General features: G+C 33.8%; 2 protein-coding genes across 8 annotated transcripts in view; one reads left to right on the plus strand and one right to left on the minus strand.

The window, feature by feature from the left end:
- The window catches only part of FBXO8 (F-box protein 8), a 45,164-nt gene extending 20,390 nt beyond the window's left edge, over positions 1-24,774 (minus strand). Inside the window, exons 1-3 of the mRNA XM_026518877.4 lie at positions 24,686-24,774; positions 6,176-6,512; positions 3,181-3,307 (exon numbers count right to left, since the gene is read on the minus strand). Of these exons, the coding sequence (XP_026374662.1) occupies positions 3,181-3,307; positions 6,176-6,504 (456 nt within the window). The 5' untranslated portion in view covers positions 6,505-6,512; positions 24,686-24,774. The remainder of the gene's footprint in view (positions 1-3,180; positions 3,308-6,175; positions 6,513-24,685) is intronic.
- A 154-nt stretch (positions 24,775-24,928) lies between these two features.
- CEP44 (centrosomal protein 44) overlaps positions 24,929-27,806 on the plus strand; it is a 29,109-nt gene continuing 26,231 nt past the window's right edge. For 3 of the 7 annotated variants that reach the window (XM_044391202.3, XM_048212230.2, XM_057310182.1), the window contains exons 1-2: positions 24,929-25,515; positions 27,753-27,784. The gene's annotated coding sequence lies outside the window, so the exon portion shown is untranslated. Of the gene's footprint in view, positions 25,516-26,744; positions 26,854-27,752; positions 27,785-27,806 lie in introns of all 7 variants that reach the window. The other 4 variants (XM_044391203.3, XM_048212229.2, XM_026518871.4 and 1 more) reach the window with 3 other exon arrangements.

A 27,806-nucleotide genomic window follows, 5' to 3' on the forward strand; every position in this document is an offset into this window, starting at 1 on the left:
TGGAGTTTGGTTACCCATATCCGTGACATGAACGATGTCCTTTGGAGAATCTTGTTCCCTGTGGCTGTAAGTATTCTTATTTTTATAATATTTTAATGATGCTTGCTATCAAAATGATAAGTACAGAACTAGAAATTACGGAAAAGTAGACTTTTTATAATACTGAACAATTATACACATCTTACCTCAGGTACTTACAATAAACAACACTTATATTTACACATATCATCAAAACTAATTTACTTCTCAGGCTTAAAAGAACCCAAAATAACACATCTGATGATAGTGCCCCAATAAGGGGGGGAAATCAACCTCCAAAAAGTACTTCCTGATTTCTAGCACTCAAAAAACTTGGTAAGAGTCATTCTAAGACCTGGCTAAAGTATGACTCATACAGATAAGTTCTATATAAAAACATCTATTAGGATAACTCTTTCAATTACATGATTTTAATTCTGAAGGCTTGACTTGGATAAACAACCAAGCTGATTTTATTTATATTAGTCAATGAAATAAAGTACAGAATATAGTTATTAAAATGCTTTTCCTCATTCTCAGCATCTACAGGTGTATTTATTTCAATGTCCTTCTTTGCCTATTTATAACACAGGTACATTCTGGTAAAGATAGATTCTATTTTGTTATCAGGTAACACCTGTGAAGCTACTGATGTTCATAAAAGCATAGAATCAGAATTCTGGAACCACAAGTCACTCTGAAAGGTTCAGCTGTATGCCTCTTGACAGCACTATGCCCCTTTCAGAATAGTGAATTCAACGCTTTTGGAATGCTCCAGGATATCTTTTAAGTCAGGCAAGGGGGTGAAGAAAAAGAAAATACAGCCAACTCTCAATAACAATGGAAGGTAGGATGGATAAGTATAATCTGAAGATCTAAAAATCTTATTTTAATTAATAACTTCAATCCTCTCTCTTAGCAAACATTCAACTTAAAAAAAATTTTTTTTAAGTTTTGTTAAAGAGAGGTCTTTTAATTTTACCTTTTTTCTCTGCCCACCCCTCCAAACACAGTAGAGGAGGTGTAACAAGAACTCTATAGTCTGATATGTGCAGCTGCAAAGATGGAAACATATTTTGACATCTAGCTTTTCCTATTTAGATATTTAAAACTATCCATATCATATCCTGGTATATGAGGGCCTATCTATGGTTTCATCTTTGCATAAAAATGATGACTTTATAATTTGTTTTAAAAATTGGTACTCCTTTAGCAAGGAATGACTACTTACCATAATCAATATCAGCAGTTACATCCAACTTTTCTGACTTTGTAAATCTACAACTCAGTACTTACCAAGTTATACTTTCCTTAGAATGTAACATTTGCAAGTGATATGAATTAAACATGACAGTTTTACTCATTATCAGTATAATTCATGACAGGAACCAGAATCCCTTGATAAATTGGGCATAATAAGACTGGGGCTTGTAATAGCTGCCTTTCCTGATTCTTATGTATCTGAAGTAAAATACTGTACTATTCTGCCAAGGTTCTCCAGTAATCATCATTTGACTAACTTAAGAGACTAATGCAAAATATGTATCTTATTATAAAGTTTGTCATATGAACTATTTTAATTAGCTACAAGTAATGTCAAATTCTAATAAACAGAATAATGAAGTCTTTGAAACCATGCCATTCTTCAAATATGTAGGTGTAAAAGAATCCCTTGTACAGAGTAGCTATGCCACAGTACAAGATCAAAAAGTGACATGCTTACTGTTGTCATATATTTAGAAGGAACGGAACTTGGATTTGACCAAAAATAAAGTAAAAAGAAGTGGATTTTATGACAAAATGCATCAGAAAAAATTTCCAATCAAGTGATAAGTTACAAAACCTAAATTTATGAGTTTATCCATTCATTTGCCTTCTAAATTAAGTATCAGTCCTCTATTCAATCGGAACATCAAAACTCTTAAACAGCAGTGAGAGAACAGATTTCTTAAATATTTATATCAGGCTTTATAATATATATATATTATATATATATATTTATATATATAAAATAGAAGCAATTTATCACTAAGAAACTATATATATATATATATATATTTACATTTGTGGGGCTAAGACTTAACTGATAATGTATGGTGTATCAGTAAAGCTTTGCAATGGTGTTATATTTTTTTATTTGTATACAAGGGAAATTTAAGAAATCATATGTAATAAGTAAAAATCAACCTAATTTTTAAAATGTCATTTGTATTATATGCATATTTATAAAATCAGTATTTTTGTTTAATATTCAAATATTTTGCATGGGGGAAACAGATTTCTAATTATGACACAGCAAAAGTTAAGATATTTTTAAAAAATATTCGACTGCCTAATTTAAATAGTCCTTAATACCGCTACAACAAATGAAAAAAAGTTGGGTTTTTGAAAATTAAATTAAAATAACTGCCAGTTAAATTTTTCCACAGAAAAGAATTCACCTAGAAGTAGTAGTTCTGAGTGCTGTATAATTTCTGTTAGATTTCTAAGAATAAGTCTAGTAGGCATTTAAACATTTCTGAGGAAAAAAGAAAAACATTTCTGAGAATCTGAACCTTTCCAGAATATATATTAAAATGAGAATGGGGGGAAAAATCAGTGAAAGAATGGTCTTCACATTTTGATCATTCTTACATTATAGTAAGAAATAATTAGTTAATACAAAATTGTTCAATTTTATGACAATCTATAAGCAGTTTCTATGGCAACATGGACTGTTAAAGGCATTAAGAAGACAACATTTTGATGTGTCACAAATGAACAATGTTCTTTGTGACTGTCTCTGATAAAAGTAGCATCATTACTAAACAGAAAAATAAAACAGGAAGAAAATGCTGCAGATAAAATTTGATGAACATATTGTGCTCTCCACATATACTGTAGTCACATTTTAATCATTTTCGATAGAGGACCGCATATATGTCATGGAAGCTGCCACACAACATGAGCAGGTAGAAAGATTTAAAATGTGAGTTGGTAAGGTAAAGAGAAATGACTATGTTATACAGCATTAACTTTACTTAGTGGTCTTCTCAGTGATTTCCTCCTTGAAAGGGAATATTCAATGACTTGTTACTTTACTTGCAAGTTTACTATATTGGAAAGCTGCAGTAAGGTGGTAATAAAGTTCAACTATTACAAATATTCAAGTTCTTCACTTACCTCCTCTGGGTTAGCATTAAAGGTGAGGCTGCCTTCATCCAGCTGCATATACAATTTTCTGAAAGAAAATCCTAGAGGTGGGTTCTTATTATATATGGAACAGTGACCCCAAGTGGATTTACACAACCTATAAAAGATAAAATCAAACAAGAAAACGTTACTATATTTAATTTCCTAAGTTAAACATGTATACACATGATAAAATAGTAACATGAAATTTATAGCTCTAAAGTTGAAAATGTTTAATTCTGTGCTTATTTGTTTACTAGAGTATGATCGACAAATGCCTTCAATTTAGCAATTCTGACAGTACTTAATAAACATGAGTTAAAGATTAATAATATTCATGAGTACTATCTGAAGTTAAATAGAAACTATTACTAATAATGGCAATGACAGCTATTTGTAACATTTACCCAGCGTTTACTAGACGTCAGGCACTATTTAAAACATTATACTAGTATTAACCTGCTTAATCTTTCCAACAACACTATGATGTTGGTGCTAAAGATAAAGAAACACAGACACGATAAAAGATAAAAAAATTGACTTGAACCCAAGGAGTCTTACTCCAGAGCTAGAAATCCTAACCAAGAAGCTAAACAGGATTAAGTAACTATGCTCTATTGCAAAGTAGATTTGAATGGGGGTAAAGATTGCTAGGTAGAGGGAGACCTTTATTTTTTTTAACAATATTTATATTGTTAACAGGCAATATAAACATAGAAATTATAATGCTATCACTTCAGTACATACATCAAAAGCTGGATATAACATGAAGCATAGCTGCTTTTAAGATGCTGCTTCAAACCACTGTTTTTTTTTTTTTACCATCACAGTATACACGATTGTTTTAAAATTCTATGAAACCTAAAATGCTAATAGTTCATATCAAAACATATTATTTTTTCAGCTTGGGATGGTTGTGTCCAACTCCATACAAAGGCATTAGCTACTGGTTATTATTCAAAAGCTAAAGTTTTATCTCATTTTATCTTATTACAATGCCTAGAAATTCTGGATCATTAGATCATAGATATTAAATATAAGTGCATTACTCTAGAGACACAGAGAATACTGCAATTATATTTTAGTGCACTTTTAATGACTCTATCTCAAAATTACCTGATTTTTGTGTGTTCAAAAACACCTACTTGTAGTGATAGATATTAAAATAGTTTCATTTTCTGATATTCATTATTGATTGACTCAAATTTCTTGTCACACACATACAATGCATAGGGTAACAAGAAAAAGTTACTGTCTCAGCCTGTAACTTCAAAAATTGTGAGGGTAGTGAGTAAAATATGTGATTTAATGAGAATATCTTCTTAATAGTTATTTATATCCATGCATTATTTTTACCAACCAAATGAAATTCCTGATTCTAAAATAGTGAGTGTAGGAGCTTGTTTAGAAAATTATCAGTATTTTAGCAGAACCTTTAGTCTTATAGCTTTTGACTTTTATTACCGAGCTATGTGAAAGTAACAGAACCTCGCAACATTAATAAGTATTCGACACATCCAAAGTTAAAATAAAAACTAAGCTGGCCTTCAATTTAAAATAGAAGCAATTTATCACTAAGAAAAAAAAAAACACAAAAGTCATAAAAATAGGCATATTATGTGGTAACAATAAAGGAAGCATTTCTTTTGAAATGAACATGCAGATTTAAATCCCAGATAAAGAGGACATTCTGATTGAGTTCAGATAAGCTTAGAAATTAACTTTTTTTTTCCAGAGTTCAAATATAGGATTACAAATTAAGTTTTCTGGGAATACTAAAATGCAGACAAGAAATTCTAAATAAAGAATGAACCAGTTTTAAAGTATTTTTATTTCTTTTACTGATTAAGAAATTAATAACCATAAACACCACTAGTTAATAGAATTTCCTCTCACTTCCACAGCACCTTCACTATAACAAGACAATGAGAGAGTAACAGGGTGATACTGATGATTTTTATCTATTTAGAGGTTGATAAATTAACTATATAATTAATACTATAATTCTGTAGCATCAGAAAGCCTGAGTTAGAAATGTCATTGTTGGTAATGCATTTTTACTAAAGTTTGGTTATTTGGATAATTTATTAATTCTATCAATTAGATTTTCATTTAGAAATTATTTAAAGTCACAAAAAGACCTTTGTTTTTAGACATGTTTTACATCACTAGAAATAATGAGATTTAAAAAAACCTTATATACTAGAAAGCTCAAGATCCAAAGATTCTTCTAAGTTTGCTAACATATTTACAACTCAAGTATATGATGCTATTTAAGGAGTAATTGAAGTTATGTATAAAATAGATTTTATTCCAAACATTCTTAAATTTGTAGGTTAAATTTAAACTGATATAATCACTACTATAATTTCTATAGTCTACTTTCACTTCCGTAAGCAGATTATCTCCTTGGATTCTACTATTTTCCTACTTCATTGATGAAATGTTGGTTAGAAAAAATAAAAAGTAGATGAAACATTCACCACAGTTTATGTTAACAAGCACCTCCGTGATAGAAAGAAGTATATCAATTAGTAAACAATCTTCATACGGGAAGCAAAAACTATACCAGGGGTGTGAACACTGTAAGTTTTGGATTATAAACTCTCACTTAACTTGTATGTTTGTTTAGATAGTTTATTATTTTTTTAAAGTAATCTCTACATCCAATGTGGGGCTCGAACTTACAACCCTGAGATCAAGAGTTAGTTGCATGCTCTACCCTCTACCGAGGCGGGCAGGCACCCCAACAACTTGCATTTTTAGAATAAACTGACACCTCTTCATTGGTAACTTCTAACTATAAAGTCATTTTCTTTTATACTGTCCTCCTTTCCCCAATATCAAATTTGATTGTGAGGATGACTCATTATCTTTCCGGGTTTTAACAAAAAGCAAGTCAAAATACAAACAGAGGTTAAAAACAAATATTTAAGCATGATCGTGTTTAGAGATATCTGAATCAAACATGTCAGGTTGAACTTACCCTTGCCAGAGAAGTTCATCATTCGCAAGGTCCTGCCAAACACATGAAGCTAAGCAGAGGTCAGTCGCATTCAGGTAGGACAAGATGGTAAAGCTTAGCTCAGGGGGCAACATTTCCAAATTAATGAATCCTTCCTGTTCTTTAGATTTCCGTGCCTTCAAAAGATGATATATATCAATGCCTCCTTGGACTTGTTTACGATGACTGGTGTTAGAAATGTTGTTGGCAGCCATCCTCCTGCTCTGCTCTCTGCTGAGGTAGCCTTGCTCACTATAACCTTCTTGCTGTAGCTGCTGGTTTCTGGCCACTCTCCACAGCCCCTGACCCATCTGCAAGCCTGGGAGAAAGCCAGAATGTAGTAAGAAGGTTAACTGTGACACGAAGCATTAGTCTACCACAATTAACATTCCTCATTAAAGCACATTAAAAGGAGTGGTATATTACAAAGAATAGCTGGAACATCCTAAGTACAAAACTTGGACAGAGAAAGTTGCAGAAATATTTGATTTGATTTGATCATCACCTTTATCCCAATTTGCTAGCTACTTTTAAAGTCCATAGGTGACATAATCATTTTTCACATGGTAAGATTTAAAAGTTACTGATGTCCTAAAGACTCTTACAAATTATAATTATGTGGACTTATGGGCCAGTATTAAATACAGCTCTGATCAGAGCACAGGACTTTAGTTAAAAGGCCTCTAGACCCTGCTTTTTATCACAACTCAGGCAAAGCTAAGCTAGCCCCTTTTAACCAAACTCCCAGATGCATAACAGCTGTGAAACAGGCTTTTCCTTTAATTCTTGCCAGTCTACACTTAAGTTGTAGACTGTAATAAAATGTAACATAGGCCCTGAAGTCTAATTCAGAAACCTTATAAATTAGACACCTAGAACTCCATGATAAATAGCTTAGTAATGACTATTTGGTTTTGTTGTTTCTTTAAATAAAAATCATAATTTAGACTAATTTTCCAGTTCTTCTCCATATAGCCCTGTGGATTCCTCTGAGGTACCTGGGAAAAGGTAGAAGAGAGTATACTCTAGCCTCCTCTACCTTCATTTGACCTCCAACCAGAGTGGCCCTACATTTATCTGTTTCTGTTAAGAAATATTGGCCTGTCTAGTATACAAATATTAGGAAACTACAGGCCTAGACTTCCTATTTGATCTTGGCTTTAAACTAAGTAACTTTTCCTAGGCAAATAAATTCATAGAGAAACTTGAAATCAGGAAGAGCTTTTAACTAATATAGATAGCTCCATGATTTCTTTTCCAAACAAAATGTTCTTGTTTTATAAATCTGAGTTGACTGACTACTAAGTGTGTGCATGTAATTTAAAAATTGGGAGGGACTGATTTTCATATAAAATCATTAAAATAAATTTCACAGCATAGCCTATCTTTAAAGTAGCTTTAATTAGCTGTTTATAATGAGAACTAACAAAAAAAGAAAGAAAGAAAAAAAACCCAGGGGTGACTAGAAATTTTAAAAATTATTAGGAATTTCAAAGAATGTCAAAGATACTATTTTTCCTGTATTTAAAAAGGCATTCTCCACATGTATATTTACTGAGTTACTGGCTATTATTTCGATAATGACCACTGTAATGGGTTACTTATTGATCAGAACAGAAAAACAGTTCAGGATAATTTTTCACTTTTCTCCTTTATAGTGAACTGCTTGGAATCCCAAGAGCTTAAGGTATAAAGTGATGGCGGGGGGGGGCGGGGGTCAAAGAGAAGGAACATACTAATAATTTGTAAATGTGGGGAAATTTATTTTTACAAAGAAACCATAAAAAATTATCTTTCATCCCTAAAATACATACCACAATAATGGCAGCAGTTCTTAAATTAGTGATTACGCTATAATAATTAAATTTGTATTTTTAATATAGGATATTAAAAGACTGAAAAAACAAGCCACAGAGCCAGAGAAAAAAATTCAAAACATTATCTGACAAAGGACTGGTATCTAAAATATACAAAGAACTCTTAAAATTCAACAATAAGAAAACAACCCACTTAAAAATTTGCAAAAGATCAACAGATGTCTCACCTAAAAAGATACATAGGTAGTAAATAAGCATAGGAAAAGACACTCCACATCATGTGTTATTCTACAATCTCAAATCAAAACGACGAGAGAAATACTACACATATATTAGAATGCTTGAAATCCAAAACACTGACAACCCCAAATGAAGGCAAAGGTGTGGGAATGCAAAATGGTACAGTCACTTTGGAAAACAGTTTGGCAGTATCTTTTACCATGTGATCCGGCATCTGTGATCCTTGGTATTTACCCGAATAAATTGAAACTTTTGTCCACATAAAAATCTGTACACAAATGTTTGTAACATCTTTAGTCTAATTACCAAAACTTTTAAGCAACCAAGATTTCCTTTAATAGGTCAATGGATAAAGCGTGGTACGTTCATACAATGAAATACTCAGAACTAAAAGAAATGAGCTATGAAGCCATGAAAAGACACGGAGGAAACTTAAATGCACATTACTAAGAGAAAGAAAATGATCTGAAACGGCTACATAATGTATGATTCCAATTATCTGACATTCTGGAAAAGGCAAACGACACAAAGAATAAAAATGATTAACAGAAAAAATAAGGAATATCAACAAAAATTTGTAAGAATTTTAAACTTGCTGAATGTTTAACATGCCATGTCACATTACAACTTAAGTATAATTTAATTGACACAAATTTAACATTTTAAGATTCAAAATCATAAAGAAAGGTATTTATTTCCATCATGGCTATTTCCCTGTTTATCAGAGCAAGAAAATACCTAGAAGCACATTGCTTGCTAAGGACATTTAGCATATCTTGTCCTCTTTCTTTGATGATTACACGTATTTTTCTCTTTTGTTTTTGTACCACTAAGGTAAATAATACAACATGGTAACTATAATGTTTGAAGTTTCAAGATTTAAAGCATTTAATATCAATTTCTGTGTATTTCCCCTGCAGCATCTTTCTGGTTAAGCAGCTGTTAAGCAGCTGTTGTTATTCTCAGGGATGTTGCTAGGGAACACAGAATCAGGGTGATTTCCCTAGGCTCTGGACTTTAATGGGGATCACTTAAATTGAGCACTGGATAATGTGATTCAGAAAGCATCCGGCAGGTAGAAAGAGGTAAAGCTAGCAGCTGGCTCTTGGAGGGGGAAAAAAACTTGATGGGGAGGGTGGAAGTTCGAGGTTCATGTACACATAATTCAGACAAAGGAAACTGCATTTTCTATTTTCCTACTGATGAATAATACCACAAATTGCCCTTTTGGAATGTTCCATTCCCTTTAAAGCAGTTGTTCATACTGGGCAAACCACTTGAGGAAGATTAATATCATAAATTTATGCTTTGGGGAAAGGAAAGGGTGTTTATAGAGTTCCATCCCCATCCTTCTTGGGGTAACAGGGATGTGGAATGTGGGTGGAACTGTCAGAAAAGTGATAAAACTCTCAAAACGACATGATATCCACTGCAGAAGCTGTATAGTAAGTCAGAGTGAGCACAATGTTGTGGACTCTGAAATTGAACAGACTTGAGTTTAAGTCCTGACTCCACTGGTTATTATTTACAGGATCTTGGGAAATTCAAGTGTTAAAAGCTTTAGTTTCTTCATCTGTAATGTGATAATTTGCATATTACATAATTATAATATCTATAGTTCAAAACGTTGTTGTATTGAATGAGATAATGCATATAAAGTTCATTCTACAGCTACGAAAATGTTAGCTATTTGTTTGTTGTGACAAGATCATATTTTCATAAAATGAAAATAAGAACTTTAGTACAACTTAATGATACTTCAGTTGTCCAGATCTTATGCCTGCTGAATAAACTCATTTGTTCATATTGATACACACAATTCTTCATCTCCTTTAGTTACATGATATTTCAGCCATTTACCAGCATTTGCTCATAAATGCAATTCTTTTATATTGATGACCAAACCAACCAACCAACCAACCAACCAACTAAACCCCAACCTGAAAAACAAAAGCGCCTGTATTATGTTCCACGAAAAATTTCAAACCTCAGCAAGTCTTATAATAGTGCCAGTAACAATGGCATGAAACAGCTCCTTGTGTTATTATTAGTAATGTGTCAACATCTGGCTCTAAAAGATATAAAATATGATAGAATTTCATACTGGGGTCTTACATGATTTCAAAATTCTTGAAAATATGTGTCTGAACTGAGTCAATCAAAATCTGACTTCAAACTATAAAATCTTCAGATTTCTTATCAAAGTTTTAATAAAATCTTAGTATAAAGATTTTCAACATTAAAACATAACATTATAAAAGATACGGTACTCTGTGATTTGTGCCAGGAATTCAGTCCAAAAAATATCAAGCTCAATAGTGTAATCACTGAATATACAGAGTTTCAAATTGAAAAAAATTAAACACAAAACAGTTTTTTTTGTATTTAAATAGTTTTGTTGTAAATATGGCTTTTGTGATGAAATCACTGCTGATAATTTGTTCATTCAAAACAGGTTGACGAATATAGATACTTCTAGGAAACAATACTCTTATAAGAGCACAGTTAGTCTAGTTAATGTACAAATAAAAGAAATACGGTCAATTCTTGTAATTCCTGGTAGTTATGTTCTATAGTCACTACAGTGAATTAGCCAATACTGAACCATCATTCCTAGGAGATACATGGGGTTAGGTTCCTGCAAGCTTCTGGCCACATTTTTGCCAACTAATCAATACATAATCTTGTTTTATGTGTGTTTCTGTTTAAGTACACCTTGTTTAATATACACTGTTGAGTCATTAACATTGAACTCACCAAACCTGATCAGAGCTCATCTATCAGGCATTTTCTCTCTAAAGCATCATCACAGCCTTCTTGCACTTAGGATGCTACACAGTACTTCAGCAGTGAGAGTGGGGCCATTTTAAACATTGAAATCAACAACAAAAAAGCACAAAAATGTAAAAAATGTGCCACTAAATAGATTACAAGAAGGACACTTGTTTACAATATGAGAGCTAAAACAAGAAAGCAGAGCACTGCCCTCCTTGACCTTACATGAGAACAGCTCGTCAGAGACACAAATTTTCTACAGGCCTGTACGTGTCTGAGAATGACTGTGAAAGTGCCAGGAATATTGATTTGGGGGATAAAAACATAAATTTTAGTGAGGAGACTTCACAAATACAAAATCTGCAAATACGGAAGTTCGACTGTAATTAATACTATTTAAAATGTCCCATGTCTTTTCCTCCAAATTTGAATTTATTTTGTTTAAAGTTTATCAAGTTCAAAGAATTTATAAAATTCTAAGGACCTTCAAAATGAAACCAAAGATATTTTCTCTTGGTTTCCAAAGTCAGAAACAGTGCTTTATTATTTCTCATTCGATGGAAATAAAATTTCATAATTATGTAGGTTACAGAGGAGAAATTATTCTAACAAAAATTCCATGCAAGATTTCAAAGTTGAAATTCTTCCCCCCAGAGAAGAGAAAAAATTATGGGGAAAAAATCAAGGCAATTAGGATGTTATATTTTCTTATTTTTCAGAATGATAATGATAATTATAAACAAAGATTTAGATACTATTTAGTAAGTTTAAATTTACATTTTACAGAGAATGATTAATGCAAAATAAAATAAATCTCAAAACTCCTTTTTAAATGGTACAAAGAATCTCAAATAAAGCAACAGCCAAACATGCAAATGAATATTATTCAAGAATTTCTATTTTCCTGGAGTTATGCAAACAAGCCTATCAATTTAGATAATTTTGATCATTTTAATACAGTAGGCAAGCAATGCTCCCTATTATCTCAGAGCTATTATATTCTGTTTTCATGTAAGGGCCAAATATTTATGTTCGATTCTGTACTACTTGCAAATGTACTCATACATAAGTATGTGTATATGCAAATGTCTCATGTGGGTAGAAGACTCAAAAACCTGGCACTACTGGTTATGGGATGGGTAACCCAACTGAACAGCTTTGAATACTCAGTGGTAATGTGGATAAATACGTTACATTAGCTAAAAGAGACAGCTATTTTATTAATTTGATGTCATGCATAAGGAATTTTGTATTTTTGTTTATTATCTTACATCTCAAATTTAACTTTGTGGTCCTAAAGTCCTATGCTACCATGGCACAATATCTGGGATAACATAAATGGAAATTTACATGACTTTAGGAAGATTCCAGCAATTTTCAAAAATAAACAAAGTCTTTGAAAAATATTTATCAATAAGAGTGCATAAAGCTTCTTGCTTAGGTAAAGGTCCATTTATGGAGCAAACAGACACTATTACCTCTAAATGATCTGTCTCACCTCTACCTGACAATATTTTAGGCATGTTACATCCAGGGTTATTATGCATATATGGTGCTTTTCCTTCTGAAAAGCTCTTTCAGTATTAGATAGCTTGATTTTAATAGTCTAAACTCTAAAATTATTTTGATTCATGCTAACATGATTTCAGGGCCAGGTCTTAAGCTAGGACTGGGATAAATACAAATGGTAAGGTACCATCCCATTAATATGAATCGTGAGATGTCAATTAGACAGTAATAGATAAAAGAAGTATTCTAACTTAGTTTTGGAAAAATCTTTTATAGTCAACTCCTAGCTTCTTGTTAAAATTTTAAGATTGAATATATATCTTTAATCACCTTTCTTTCCTATTAAAATGAGAGAAAAGAAATTTTTTAAAAAGGGAAAACTTAAGCCTAAAAGAGGGACAATAGGCTGGTGAGTAGATAAAACATTTCAACAGATTCCTGTAACAAAAAATTGGAAGGAGTAGTAGTTACTAACGAAGCCATGAAGAGGAAGGAGAAAGATAGTATGGAATAGTGCAGAGAATTAAGCTGAGCCCTCAAAAGGCTTTTGGGAGTCCAAAACAGAGTGTTAAGTATGGAAATAATTGAGAGTAAAATAAGAAACAAAAATCAAGGGATTACTGAGTCACTGTTTCCATCTTTATACAATAATGAAAAAGATTAGCCTCTTTACAATATTTATGAAAATTAAATAATATGGGATGACAGACCATAAGCTATTCCTCAACATACATGCATCAAGTGTCTAGAATGATTAGGCATATACTCTAACCCTTTTCCCTTATCCAGGTTGAATGAAGAAGCGTTTCCTGTAAAGAAACTGAACCCTAGAGAAAAGACTCCCCTTCTCTTCTAACATTTGTAAGTGGCCCAGCATAATGGCTATCAACCCAACCATCCCAAAGCAAGGGCCACCAGCTCTATACAGATGCATACACCTACAAATCAACATGTTATTGTCTCAAAGATCCAGTGTTCAATCACTAAAGTGTGGCTAAAGCATTTGCACAAAGATTGCTTGGCTTATTTACTGCTGATTTCATCCAGTGACTCTTTGGCAAAAGTTAACAAATTAATTTTAATCTTAATCTACTAAACAAAATCATAAACTCTACATATCATATATTTTTGAGAGTTTGCTTAGAGAAGGAACCAACTGAAGCTCTGTAACATATAAATATGGCAAAAAGATACATCTTTCTACCAACTTTAACCTTTCCAATCTCCTTGGGACCCTCTGAAGGGCTAACTAGAAAATCCTAAGGCAGTGTTTCTTAAATGCATATTATGAATGGCCAGTGAGCTAAAAAAAAATCAAAACAAAACAAAAGCAATTAGATAATGTCAAAAGGGATGTTAGGAGCTATTATGAAAAAGCTCCTATTGGTCAAACCTAGGACAATTTGAGCATCAAAATAAAAATAAGGACAGTAATAGATTATAATTCATCGCAAAAAAAAAAAAAAGGATTCATGAGTTTACACTGAGGATCAATAAATACATAAATAAAGGAGAAAAGAAAGGTCTCCTTTACAGTAAAATGTTAACTAATAAAGATAAAAGGAATAAAGGGTTAGAAGAATCATTTTATAATCATTGTGGGAAAAATAATTTGGGCAAAAATTATGAATGGAAGCTGGATCTGGAATCTGATTTAGAATGGAATATTCACAGCATCTCCAAGTATCTTCTCACGTATTACTCATTAATTACCAAAAATTATGAAGATAGTTTTTAACCACATGATCAAAACATTTATCAGTTACAGATGAATGGACTACATATGCCTCTGGCCATGATACCCTGAGAAGGGCACACCATCAATTATGCAGTACTCCAGCCAAACATGTGTATGTAAGTTGAATCTAAACATGAGGAATATCAGAGGAATGAACCCAAATGGAGTCTGTAAAATGACAGAATTTTTTATCTTCAAAAATACTGTGAAGCCAAAGAAAAGCTAAGGAATAGTTCAAGGACATTTTTGGGATATCTGAAAAACTAGACATCTGGGCTGAAGATTGGATAAAATATTATATCAATGTTAAATTTCCTGAATTTGGTAACTGTATAGTGGCTGTATCACAGTATATTCTTGTTCTTAGGAAACACACTGAAGTGTTAAGGCATAGTATATGCAACCTAGTCTCAAATGGTTCAGAAGAATAGTAATATCTATCTCTATATAAAGAGAGTGATAAAGCAATGTTGGAAACATTTTCAAATTGATGTATCTGGGTAAAGAGTATATACTAGTTATTTTTATTATTCTTACAACTTTTCTGTAAACAGATATCTGGTGTGGAATCCAAGCATGTAAATTGGAAAAAAATTCTTTGTTAGATGTGCGTGCAGTTTAAAAATTATCGCTTGAGAGTTTAGTGTAATACACACTGAAAATCATCACTAAGGAAATAAATGCCCAGCATTATGCCTTAAGAGAAGTAGGAGACTCCTGTCAAAGAAAATATCAAAATAGCAAGAATCATTTTTGCCATTTTTGATAGGAATTTTTAAAGGATGGAGGAAATTTCTTTAAAGAAAGTTGGAAAAAAAATACCCCCTTTAACTCTTTTTGTGTTCATATTTAAGGCTTGGAATTCCCGGCTGTGTTCCCTCCTTCTGTACATAATATTATATATGTAATATTAATAAAAATATTAAACAATAATATTGTTTTTGTACTATAAACCACCATTTAATACTTTCTCTGTGCTAAGCACTCTTTAAATATGTGATCTTTATATATGATCTCGTTTTAATACTCATTAACAATCCTAATAGGTAGAAATTATTATTCTAATTCTATACCTGAGGAAACTGTGACCCAGTAGAGGTTAAGCGACTTTGCCTGAGATCTCCTAGCTCGCAAATGTAAAATTTAGGATTCAAACTTAGGTCTGAGCCCAAAGACTTTATTCTTAACCACCAAACCTTATGCCCAAACTGTTAGAGCCCACAGATGGCAAAGGCAATCTACCATCTGTTTTTTCATCACTGGCTCTCATCTCTTCTTTCTCTGTCACTGCTTATTACCTCCATTGTTGTTCCCAGCTGCAGATTCTCTTCTCACGGGCTTTGATGTGAAAAAAGATCTGGCTCAAACTCCAACACAGAATCTGATTCACCTATAGTCTGTGGTCTTCATTTTCCTCATCAGTAAAATAATGGATAATTCTTTTTTAAAAGATTTATTTATGTGTGTGGGAGGGTGCAGAGGGAGAGTGAGAATCTCATGCCCAGCACAGAACCCCACATGGGGCTGGATCTCACGACCAGTGAGATCATGACCTGAGCCAAAACCAAGAGTTGGATGCTTAATTGACTGAGCCACCCAGGTGTCCCAATAATGGATAATTCTTATCCCGCGGGACTTAGAGGGGCTAACATTTAGAGAACCTAGCCCACAGCAGGTAATATACAATAACAGGTAGTTCTGTATTCATCTCTCAACCCTCTTTAAATCATAATCTTATGTTGCCTTTTCCATTTCAGAGTACACCCAATTATTTTGGATTTAATTACCTGAGTTGTTATAGTCTTGCTTCTAAATTTCATTAATTTAGGATCTGTGACATTTGGGGAAATGCCATTTACCTCTGCTAGGAGAAAAAAAAGCTAGTAAATATATAAAGTAAGAAGCAGCAGCTGACTTGGCCTAGATTTTTATATATATAAAAACAAAATTTGGCAAGTAAGGTCAAGTACTTAGTCATCAGTCAGGGAGAACACAGATACCTTTTTAGCACTTAAGTACTACCATCATCTTTAATCACGATCAATGTTTCCAGAAATGAAAACTTCAAGACTTCATGGGAAGATTCAACATGTCAAAGTTTCTTTTGGCAGTATCACAAAATAAATGTCAATTAATAAGAGGAAATTTCTACTATAGATCTTTAGAACACCAGTAATTTAAATCTTAAAGTGTTTTATGAATAGGTTAATTTTTTAGATCTTTAAAATCAGTATTATAATTGTTGAGATTCATATTTTAAGCATATTGATTATAGAATACTAATATTTACTCAAACATGTTCATTACAACAATACTTTTGGAACTCACCTATCATGTCGTGCTTTTTTAAGTTTATTATTTAATTTATTAAAAAATAAAAATTTTAAAAAGGTATATACACACAGACCTTGCTTTACTACACTTCACAGAATAGTTTAACGAATTAAAGGTCTGAGGCAAGCTTGCATCAAGCAAGTATATCAGTGCCATTTTCCCAACAGTATTTGTTCACTTTGTGTCTGTGTCACATTTTGGCAATTCTCGCAATACAAACTTTTTCATTTCGTATTTGTGATGGTGGTCTGTGATCAGTGATCATGACTTACCAAAAGCTCAGATGATGGTTAGCATCTTTTATCAATAAAGTATTTTCTAATTAAGGTATGTACACTTTTTAGATATAATACTATTGCACACTTAATAGACTATAGTATAAACAACTTTTATATGCATTGGGAAACCGAAAAATTCATTTGATTTACTTTACTGTGGTGTTCAGTTTATTGTGATGGTCTGGAACCAAACCCTCAATATCTCCTAGGTATGGTTGAATAGGGGCAGTCCTTGCTTTGTACAGTATTGTGCTAACTATTAATAGTGACCATGGGGCTGTGCAAGGCAAGGGTGCATCTCTAATATGCTTATTTCAGTTAACATGGTACCATGCAAAGTACGAACTGACTATAAGTACTAAGATGAGGAACTGATTCCACACAATAGGCTACATGGATAAATCCAGTACCAAACGGCACCTTAGATCTATAAAGAGCTCCGTAAATGTTTGTTGAGTGAACAAATGGATGAATGGTAAGCAATGATTAAAAAAAAAACTGATTTAGATGAACCTTGACCTAAACTTCACGTATCTTTTAAAAATTAATTCAAATTGCATCATGAACTTAAATGTAAAGCATAAAATTGTAAAACTTTTTCTAAAATTCATAGAAGGAAATCTAAGGCTTTAGCACTGGGCAAAGAGTTCTCAATCTTGACATCAAAAGTATGATCCATAAAAGAAAAAACTGATAAGGTGTACCTCTATAATCAAAAACTCACTCATGTGAAGAAGATGAAAACACAAGTTATGTACAGACTGACAGAAAATATTTGAAAATCTCATATCTGGCAAAGAACTAGTATCTAGAATACATAAACAACTCTCAAAACTCAACAGGAAAGAAATAAAAAAATTCAATTAAAAAGAGGACAAAAGACATGAACAGACATTTCACCAAAGAGGATATAACAAATGGCACATAAGCATGTGGTGACATATTCACCATCATTACCCAGGAGGGAAGTGGGTATAATCATAAAAGGGTAGCATGAGGGATCCCTGTGGTGTCTGAGCTGTTCAGTATCTTGACTGTGGTGCCAGATACGTGAACCTGTGTAGAATTTCATATACCTATTTATATATGGGAGTAAAAAAAAACAAAACTAAACAAAACTGGGGGAATATGAATAAAAAAGATGGACTGTATTAATGTCAATGTCAATGAGTTGTGATAGTATATTAGTTTTGCAAAATGTTACCATCCATGGAAACTAGGTAGAGAGTACAAGAGATCTCTCTGTGTATTTCTTCAAACTGCATGTGCATCCACACTTACCCCAAGAAAGGGGGGACAAAATTGTACACTTAAAATGGGTGAATTTTATGGTATGTGAATCATACCTCAATACACAGCTATAAAAAATTATCAGGGGTGCCTGGATGGCTCAGTAGGTTGAGTGCTGACTCTTGATTTTGGCTCAGGTCATGATCTCAGGGTCCTGAGAGTTAAATAGGGCTCTGAGGCTCAGCAGGGAGTCTACTTGAGGTTCTCTCTCCTTCTGCCCCTCCCCTTGCTTGTGCTCGCTCGCTCTCAAATAAATAAACCTTTAAAAATTTTTTAAAAATTAAAAAATTAAAAAAAAAATAAAAACCTAGGAATCCTTTCTGACTTCATGGAATTTACCATATAGGTCAAAAGAAGAATGATCAAGGAATACAAACCCTTAAAGATGCAAATCCTATATTTTAACTATTTACACAGGCTGTATCAATAATTGGTAAAGGTATAAATGTTAAAGAATTGGTATTAGTGTGCCTCCTCCTTGATTTAAAAAAAATGTAAATGCAAAATACATTAAAGAGAAAATTGGTATAATTACCTCATTAAAAATCAAAGTACATAAACTAATGTAAATTAATTTAGATTGCTTCAACTAATATTGTTTTTAATGTATAGAAATAATGACTCATTAAAAATTTAAAAAATCAGAGTAAGTTTTATCTAAATCTCCTAAATTCTTATATATCCTCATTTCTATTAAAATAACAGCAACATTAATAATAATATTTTTATTGTGCATCAATGTAATAATTATTTGGAAGAGCCTATTTTTAAAGTATTCAGGCGTCTTTGGTTTTTAGAATTTATCTCTAGTTTTACTATGCTGAGATTAGAGAAATGTAGGCTATATGATGTCTGCTTGAGAAAAATGTTTAAGTTTTTTTGACACTGCTACTCTGGAGGGTGAATTTAAAGTTATAGCTCCAAATATGCCATTTGCTGTGTGACCTAGATATTTCAAACAAGCTTCTGTTTCCTATAAAGTGGGGGAAATCACTACTGTCTATTTTACAGGATTGCTGTAAGCCTTAACTGAGATAACATATATAAAAGCATCTTTTCTTTTTTTTCAAGATTTTATTTATTTATTCGACAGAGATAGAGAAGCCAGTGAGAGAGGGAACACAAGCCGGGGGAGTGGGAGAGGAAGAAGCAGGCTCATAGCGGAGGAGCCTGACGTGGGGCTCGATCCCATAACACCGGGATCACGCCCTGAGCCGAAGGTAGGCGCTTAACCGCTGTGCCACCCAGGCGCCCCTATAAAAGCATCTTTTAATTGATAAAACAGTATGTAGGTCCTGACTCACTTTTTCTTCTTATGCAAAAATCCAAGAAACAGCAATACTTTTCTGACATGATTTTAGAGGTAGTTTTCTCATTTTTAAAAAGTGAAATACAGTTTTAGACAAAATGAATCTGGTATAACATAGCACAATGACACTTTCATCTAAAGGCAGTGTACATTAATTACCAACAACTATATTAGTCACCAATTTATTAAAGTTTCTAAGAACCATAACACTTTTCTATCCAGTAGATGGCTATGTTTCTAAAATAGTATTTTTGACTGTATTTGTAATGTCTTGTTCTCTTTTCAAGAATAGAATATTTCCACAAATGCATGAGATAGGATTTATTAATAGCTGTTGGTATGTCTAATATAAAGCTTATCTGTAAAATGTTAAGCAACTTCAATCAAAATGTCTCTAGGTAACAAATTAAACATCAAATAAAATACTATTCTATAAGAGAAAGGTAACTGCACTAGTGCTTTTAGTAATTCCTTGGCACCAAGCATTCAAATAGCGCATGCTGTGGAGACAACTCTACATAATGAAGAATGGCTTACATACCATTTAAGTAGAAAATACACACAGAAGATGGGAAGAACAGAAATGAGTCTGGGGATCAAAAGCAAACCAACTACCTAAGTCTCTTCCTGACCAAACATGTTAAATCACCAGTATGGGAGGATTGACATATAAGTAATCTAATTAAAATAACTCATTATAAAATTCTTCAGTAATTCTTAAACATCTGAATAGTGGAATTTTGAGTTAAGATATTTGTTATCTCAGATAAAGAGCTAAAATGTGTGCCAGAAGTGTTCTCTAAAATGTTAATTTTATTAAGACTTAAAGATGAGGAAATTCACTTACTTTTATCTTTTTAGAGATTTTCAATATTTTTCAATTAGAAAGTAGCAACTAGATTTTGATTATTTTAGGTTTTAAAAATCTTTAAATGATGTGATATTACTCAATGGCATAAGAACATGAGAAATTCTGTGAGAAAATATTTTCTACGATACATTTAGAATCAAATGGGCAGCCCAGCATTTATTTCCCTACTTCCAAAAGAACAGACCACCAAAGTAGTTTAGAACACACTAGGTGGAGAATTTAAAAAAAAAGAAAAAAAAAAAGAGAGAGAAGAAAAAACCATGATAACCAATCACACCCTTAAAACTGAATGGCAACAATTGTAGAAAAAGAAGGAAGGGTAAGCCCACAAGGAGGTCTTTCTAAGGAGAAAAGGGAAATAGCTAAGTACTAAAGGGTCACAAGGTATGTTAAACACATAAAAAAAACCCCACTCATTAAATTTAAAGATCTGGTCCTGCAAGAGGCAGTTTGTGTTACTAAAAAGCATACCATTTGTAGGGTGGTTTTCTTTTTTTAATTCAAAAGATTTACAATATTACTTTCTGAAGCTTTTTTTTTTCCAGTTCTTTAATTTGATTCTATAATGAGTGTTACCAAACGGCATTTAAACAAATGCAAAAATTAAAATGTGTTATTTAAATGTAACCAAAAAAGCTGAGAATTTTAGCCTTATTTAATTTTTTTGGCTTGTTTTGCAAGAAATGTTCCACTGTTTTAATCTTTAAATAAAATAAATTTATCATGCTTCTCACCTGTTTTAACTTTTAAAGTAAAAACATTTATACTTCTCGCCAGCATTATTGTTAATCACACTGGTTCTTACTTAACTGCACTATTTACTCGAACCCCGTGTAATCAGCAACTGCCACAGCAGCATATCCCAACCCACCTCCTCGGGGCACACCACACTCAATGCTTACTAACCAAAATGGCCATTCCTTTGAGATTTGAGGAATTAAAAAACAAAGCAAAACGAAAAGTGTAATTCTCACTGAATAGCTTTTAGACAAATAAAACAAGATATTAAAATATTGAGGGCAGCCTGAATATAAGGAAAATCAGAAATGAGATGAGAAAATTTCTAGTAATGACAAGAGACAGACACAAAACCTAGATTTGATTCAGGCTCCTTCTCTTTACTAACTGTATTGGGAAAGTCACTTAAATTCTATGTCTCAGTTTTCTCACCTGTAAAACAAGGGTTTTGAACCTGATGTTCAATCCCTAAGGTCTCTTTTAGCTGTAAAATTCTATGATTCTATAAAAATTAAATGAGAAAAAAATCCTAAAAAAAAATAAATAAAATGAAGAGGTGATGGAGGGCTGTATGTGTGTATATAAGCATCTGTTCTTTCCAACTCTTTTCCCCTATGCTTATGACTAAACCTAATGCCTAAACTTGAAACCACAGATATCTTTTATCACCTCTATGTCACTAAAGTATTTGTCCCAAATACAATGTAAACTTATCCAAATCGGGATGTTTTAGTTTTATTATAGAATATATATCAATAAGTTTGTCAGAAAAAACAAAATGATGAGAAAGAAACGGAATACAAATTCCTAAAAGTGGATGTATTTCATCAAAGTTGTTTTAAAATAGTAAAATAATTCAATGAGAAAGCAACATGAGTTAGATGTATATTTCATAGACTTCAGGATTAATGATTTTGATGCATTAATCACAGGCCAGCCAAAGGATTAGCCTCAGTTTCCAAATTTGAGTCAAAATGTAGAAAAAATAGTTGTACATAGCACTTGGATAACTAGTAAATTGTAAAATCATAAATTTGAATGACTAACTTCAATGCACTGTGATCAAAGAAGATAATCTCTTGGGAAATCAATGGTTTTATATTGTGAAAAGAGGAAAATGGCTCTTTTAATCTACACAAAAGCACAGTAAACACACAGAAATTGCCTATTAAACTGATCATATATAATAATTTATAATGCATGTTTAAGCTTATTTAGCAGTTATTATTGCAAGGTATTTTGTGGATGGAAGTGTTTCAACTGTGTTATTTTCTCAAGCATCTGTTTAAAATTTTGCAAATATATAAGGCCCAAAGTCACATTCGTTAATTGGCATAATGTACTATAAATGAAATATATAAACCTGACAGGGAATCTCAATTTAAAAGCCAAACTTATAATTTGAGAATTGACACATTTAAGTTGGTGTTAAGCACTTAGTTATAAAAGATAAACCTGAATAGTACTTTACTAACAGGTAAGGCTTTACAGCATCTTTCAAACCTGAAAGAAGCATATGCAGTTTTACCGTAGATCATAGTGTGACAACAAGCCCTGAAAGCCTGTACCGTTAATTTGTAAGAAGCCTATGTGATTCAATGGCAAAAGCTGTGCTGGGGATGGACAGCCAGGTAATGCTGATAGGTGGTACCTGCCACCTAAAAATAATCCTGAAAACAGACATGAAAAACACACTTCTAAGATTCACCTCTCCCATTCTTATTTGATCTCACACCAACACAAAGACTGCCAATGACTTGCATTCTTTCTATTCTAGAAAAGCATTACCTCTAGCTTTTCTAACCTCTTTCCTTCTTAAGAGCTATCCTTGCTCATGTTTATTTTGGTAGTGTCAACCATATAAAATGGTAATGGGTAAAGAATACACAATCATCAGTTGTGATATGCTTTGCTCATGCAGACCCTAAAAATACAAACACTCCTCTCACACACATCATCCCTCATGAGGCATAATTTTCCAAGAAAAACAGTAAACCCCTCTTCAGATAATTAGTAGGGGGAAAAAAGACAAAAAATAAAACCAACTTTTTTCCAAGAGAGATAATGCTTGCACAAATTTATTTCTTTACAAGTTGACATTGCTCCTTGTCTGACTACATTTCTCTTGGATGCATTTTTGCTCAGTTATTCCTATCTAGTAACTCTTAAAAGTTATCCGCCAGGCTGGGTTAGGCAGTCTAGAGGATAGCCCCCAAAGACTTCTGGTTGGATTTACTACTCACTTCTAATACAATGGCAGTTAGTGGTGAGATACCACTTCTTGAGATTAGGTTATAAGAGACCATGGACAGTCTTGGATACTCTCTATTGCTCACCCTATGGGAAAGCAGCTACCACATTGTGTGAAAACCCCATGTGCTGGAGAACCTAGGCCTACCAACAATCATGTGAGTGCCCTTGGAAGTTGATCCTCCTATCCCTCAGGGAAGCCTTCAGATGAGATCACAGTCCCTAACTGTGGCTTGACTACAAACTCATGAAAGACCTTGGGTCAGAAGCTCTTTGCTAAGCCATAACCAAACTTCTGACCCACAGAAACTGTGAGATAATAAATGTTTGTTGTTTTAAGCTGCTAAATTTTGGAATAATTTGTTACCCAGCAACAGATAACTAATACAGTATCTCAGACAAATTACCAATTTAATTGGCTAAAAACGGGAAGTTTCCTACTCAACTTGAAAAACAGAATAAAATTTTTCCTTCATTTTCAGATCTGCTCAATTTTGTAAACCATTTTCTTAGGGGGATAAAAACCCTCCTATCTCATAAATATGGTTTCCATACTATAATATTAAAAGGAGAAGGAAAGTGGAAATGAAAAACATAAATTAGCTTCACTTTGCAGTAATAAAATCATGATACATTGATTCGGAGAGAAACATCTAGGATCCTTGAAAATAAAAATTCAATTTGTTAAAACAAGTAGACTCAGTTATTAAATTACTAAATACATACAGAACCTAAAAATTAAAACAAAAAACTTCAGTGAGGATTGGAATTTATGTAACTTCATCTAATAATATTTAATAGGAACACCTGACATACAAGAGAGTAGAGACCAGTTCCAAAGAAACAAACAAGAGACAAATTAAGAAGTTGCCACATTTGTAACACAAGTCTGATGGCTGAAGCACCTGTCAAAGCCATTATGACCTTAAGTAAAAGTGTTTGCATGCATATTACCGAAAAGTAAGTAAAGAACCGAAAACTGCCTATGCATCAAGAAAACACTCTACCTGAAAAGCAACACTTGGGCTAGAAAAGAATAATCTTTGCCATTTCTAGGCTTTATTTCATAATGAGCCTGGGACACCACCTGAGGTCCCAACTTAACCTATACTCCAGTGGCCTAGAAACACAAGGAACACACCTACTCCCGCCTCCTGATACAGATTCCACATTTTAATAAGCCATTACGGCTGTCACTCAAAATGCCCTGCACTGCCATTGGTCCCAAAGTCTTGCTGGTTGGCAAGTTTCTGCCAACTGGCAAACACTGGTTGTCTTTATTTTCGAGAAGAAAAGTAAGGGTATGCAGAGTAAAGAGGCACGAGCTCTGAAATATCTTGTACCTGAGCGACCTGCGATCCCCACCGCCGCCGCGACGAATCGGCCTCTGGGCGGGGGCTTTTAGTCAAGGAGAAAATGGCTCAGCCGGGAACTGGTGCCCAGGCCATGGAGAAGCCGGTTCAAACTTTACTTGTTCACGCCGGTGGAGGTATCAGCGGTGAGAATACCAGAAGCAGCACAGGATCCCTTGAACTCAGCGTACCTCAAGCTGCAGCAGCCAGAGCTGCCGACTGTACGACTTTTGACGTTTCCTATTGTTGCCGGAAGTGACGTTAGGGTTCTGAGCCTTAGAGAAGAAGCATTTTTATTCCCGGTGCTTACGATTCGCTATAGATTCCCCGTTTCTCACATCCCACCCCGAGCCACTCTAAGCATCAACACTAGACAGACTTTTAAGCTGTAACTTGGGATCGGACTGGCCGATGAAAAGCCTCTCCGCGGAGTCAGTCTCCTCAGTGGTCTGGACAAACGTGGTGTGGAATCTGCAGCGAGGAATCGTGAAACACCGAGGAGCCGGCAGCTTTGAAGGTCTTCCCGCGGCGCGTGGCGGGCTTCGACCCACTGTTTAAATACAAACGGTCGACTCGAGGGGTGCGCGGAGGTGGAAGCGTCCGGCCGCAGCGACTAGCTGCTGGAGGCTGTGCTACGGTGGCTATCTCTGGTCGCATATGCTACCTCCCCTTCTCCCTGCTGTGTGGGGCCAGAGGCCTTCGGGGCCCTCTTCTTTGCTCGGCGGCTGCTGGGGAGGCTGGCGAGAGTGTGCCCCAGGTTAAGCAGGGGAAGCCTCTTTCTGCTGCGCTTACCGAAACCGCGGGCGGGAGCGAATGATCAGGTCTGCCTTCTCATCCTTTTAAATCAAATGGAGGGAGGGAATCCCTAGGTACGCCATGCCTGTGTACCCAGCTGGTATAGCCTAATGATAAACAGCGAAATGGGAAGAATCGTGGCAGCTAATTCTCTCAGTTTAGGGTTAGCGTTGGGAACTTACAGACTGATTCCTTCAGTTGGAACCTATGAGCTGAGGAAAGATCCTACTCCTCCGAAACGCTGACTAGAAGGAAGAGGTGAAAGTAGTGAGTTTTCCTTGCTTGCATTTCCCTGGGTTGCCGTATTTCTCTACCTTCTAGACAACTTACGTTTTTTTTCCCCTTTCTGCAAAAAAATCGATCTTGGCATTTTGATTCCGAAATTATGGGTACACAAGACTATTTTTCTAAAATTATACACAATTATTTTATATTCGTGAGCAGTTTTATATGTGAACATAGCAGTCCTACTGAGCTCTATTCTTGTCCCGTACCCGCTTTGTTTTTCTCCCAATTTTCTGTTTTCCCTTTTCCAGACCTTTCTACCTGTTAGATCAGTATTTCCCCTAATATCTTTTGAGAAAATTTCATAAACTTAATTTTACCTCATATCTACTCTATTTTTGATACACGGGTTTTCGATAATATCTTAGTGTTGTAAGGTATGTCGCAAACTCTTAGCCATGAACCATAATCATTAAAGTCAGCATACTTGCTTCATTCTGAAAAATCACTCTGAGTTCAATGGCATTTCATTGGGAGGCATCATTTAAGACCTCTAATCGCAAAGAGATTGAGCTAGATTAAAAATCGTAAACTGCTATTGTATACTCTTTTCACAAAGTCTCCCCAGGATAAGTTCAGTGTAGCAGGTCTGACTTGCAGAGAGACCTCTCTGGAGGATGCTAGGAAGCAATCCTGAGTCCATCTTAATAGTTGAATCTGTGCTACAAGCGGAGTAATGGCTCCTTTCTCTTAATTTCTTTTGATAAGGGTTGTAAGTGAAAACGTTAATCAGTTTTTTAAAAAATAAGTTATTTTTCATTTCTGAAAGTACTGTGCTAAAATGTGCATAACTTGTAGATTGTCTTCTTTTACTATCTTAGTTTTAGTGTTTTCCAATTTTATAGTAGATTTAGCAAAGGCTTTCATGAAAATGTAGAACAGTAGCTGTCATTTTTTGTATAATACTCACTTTTTTAAAATCCCTTTATTTTTTCTATCCTGTTTTATTACTTATCTCCTTCACCTACAGATCCAACCTGTACTTGTATCTTACTCTTCTTCAAAATATTTATTCTGCTGGTACTGAAGAGGATGTGTTCCAAGGACATACTTTGTTGTCAGAAAGTCCATTATCAGAGGTAGAAATAATATGAGACATTGATATATGTTCCAGGAGTTCAGAGAAAGGAAAGATACCATAAAGTGTTAAATAAAACAAAATTACATGTACTAGAGACATGGAATATACATTTGGAAGAATTAAAGTCTGTGGAGGGAGATAGAATTTATATTAAAGTTTTAGAATGTCTTAGGAGGAAAAGGTACCCTTAGAAGAATCATCTTAAGATAGGTGGGTCTGGAACTTAATACAATGCTACATTGGCCAGTGGCAGTACCCAAGAATATATATATATATATTTTTTTTGCAGTTACAACCAGATTAGTTCCCACTTTATCTTTCCCAGGAAAGTAAAGGCTGGTCTTGGGAAGTCCTTTCTTACTGCATCCCCATTTCTATCTATTCCCTAGTCATCCTAAAAGTTGTTAAATAAGGCTTATTTTCTTGGCCAATATTTTGTATAATGTTATTTCAGGATCACTTCTTTTTCTTATTATCTCCCATTGGCAGTACGTGAAATTCCCTCTGCCTAAAAATGTAAATATTTAGAAGTAATTGATTAACTGAAAAATACTGAAATCCATGCATGAGTATATAAATTATACTCAGTAACCTGTTCTTTACCATGTTGCTAAAGGAGAGGAGTCTTGGAACAGGAAGATGCTGTGTTCCTAAAGAGGGGGGAAAGCAGAATTTGGTGGCTAGGGCCTTAAAACAGAAAGCCTACTAAATTTAAGATTTGCAAATTGCTGACCTTATTACCTCTAGTTATGTATAAATACAGAGAAAGTGTTTAAGGAGGTATTTTGTGTCCTGGGTAACTGCTAGAATGTTGACTGGGGGAAAAGATTATACTAACCCTACCTGATTTATGAATTGTTCTGTTTTGTTTTTAATGTCAATGACTTCATTTTAAAGGAGCTTCATTCCCAGAGGATTCATTATTCAAGGTATTGTTATATATTTTCCTTC

The sequence above is a fragment of the Ursus arctos genome, unplaced genomic scaffold (assembly GCF_023065955.2).
Source record: "Ursus arctos isolate Adak ecotype North America unplaced genomic scaffold, UrsArc2.0 scaffold_11, whole genome shotgun sequence".
Lineage (NCBI taxonomy): Eukaryota > Metazoa > Chordata > Mammalia > Carnivora > Ursidae > Ursus > Ursus arctos.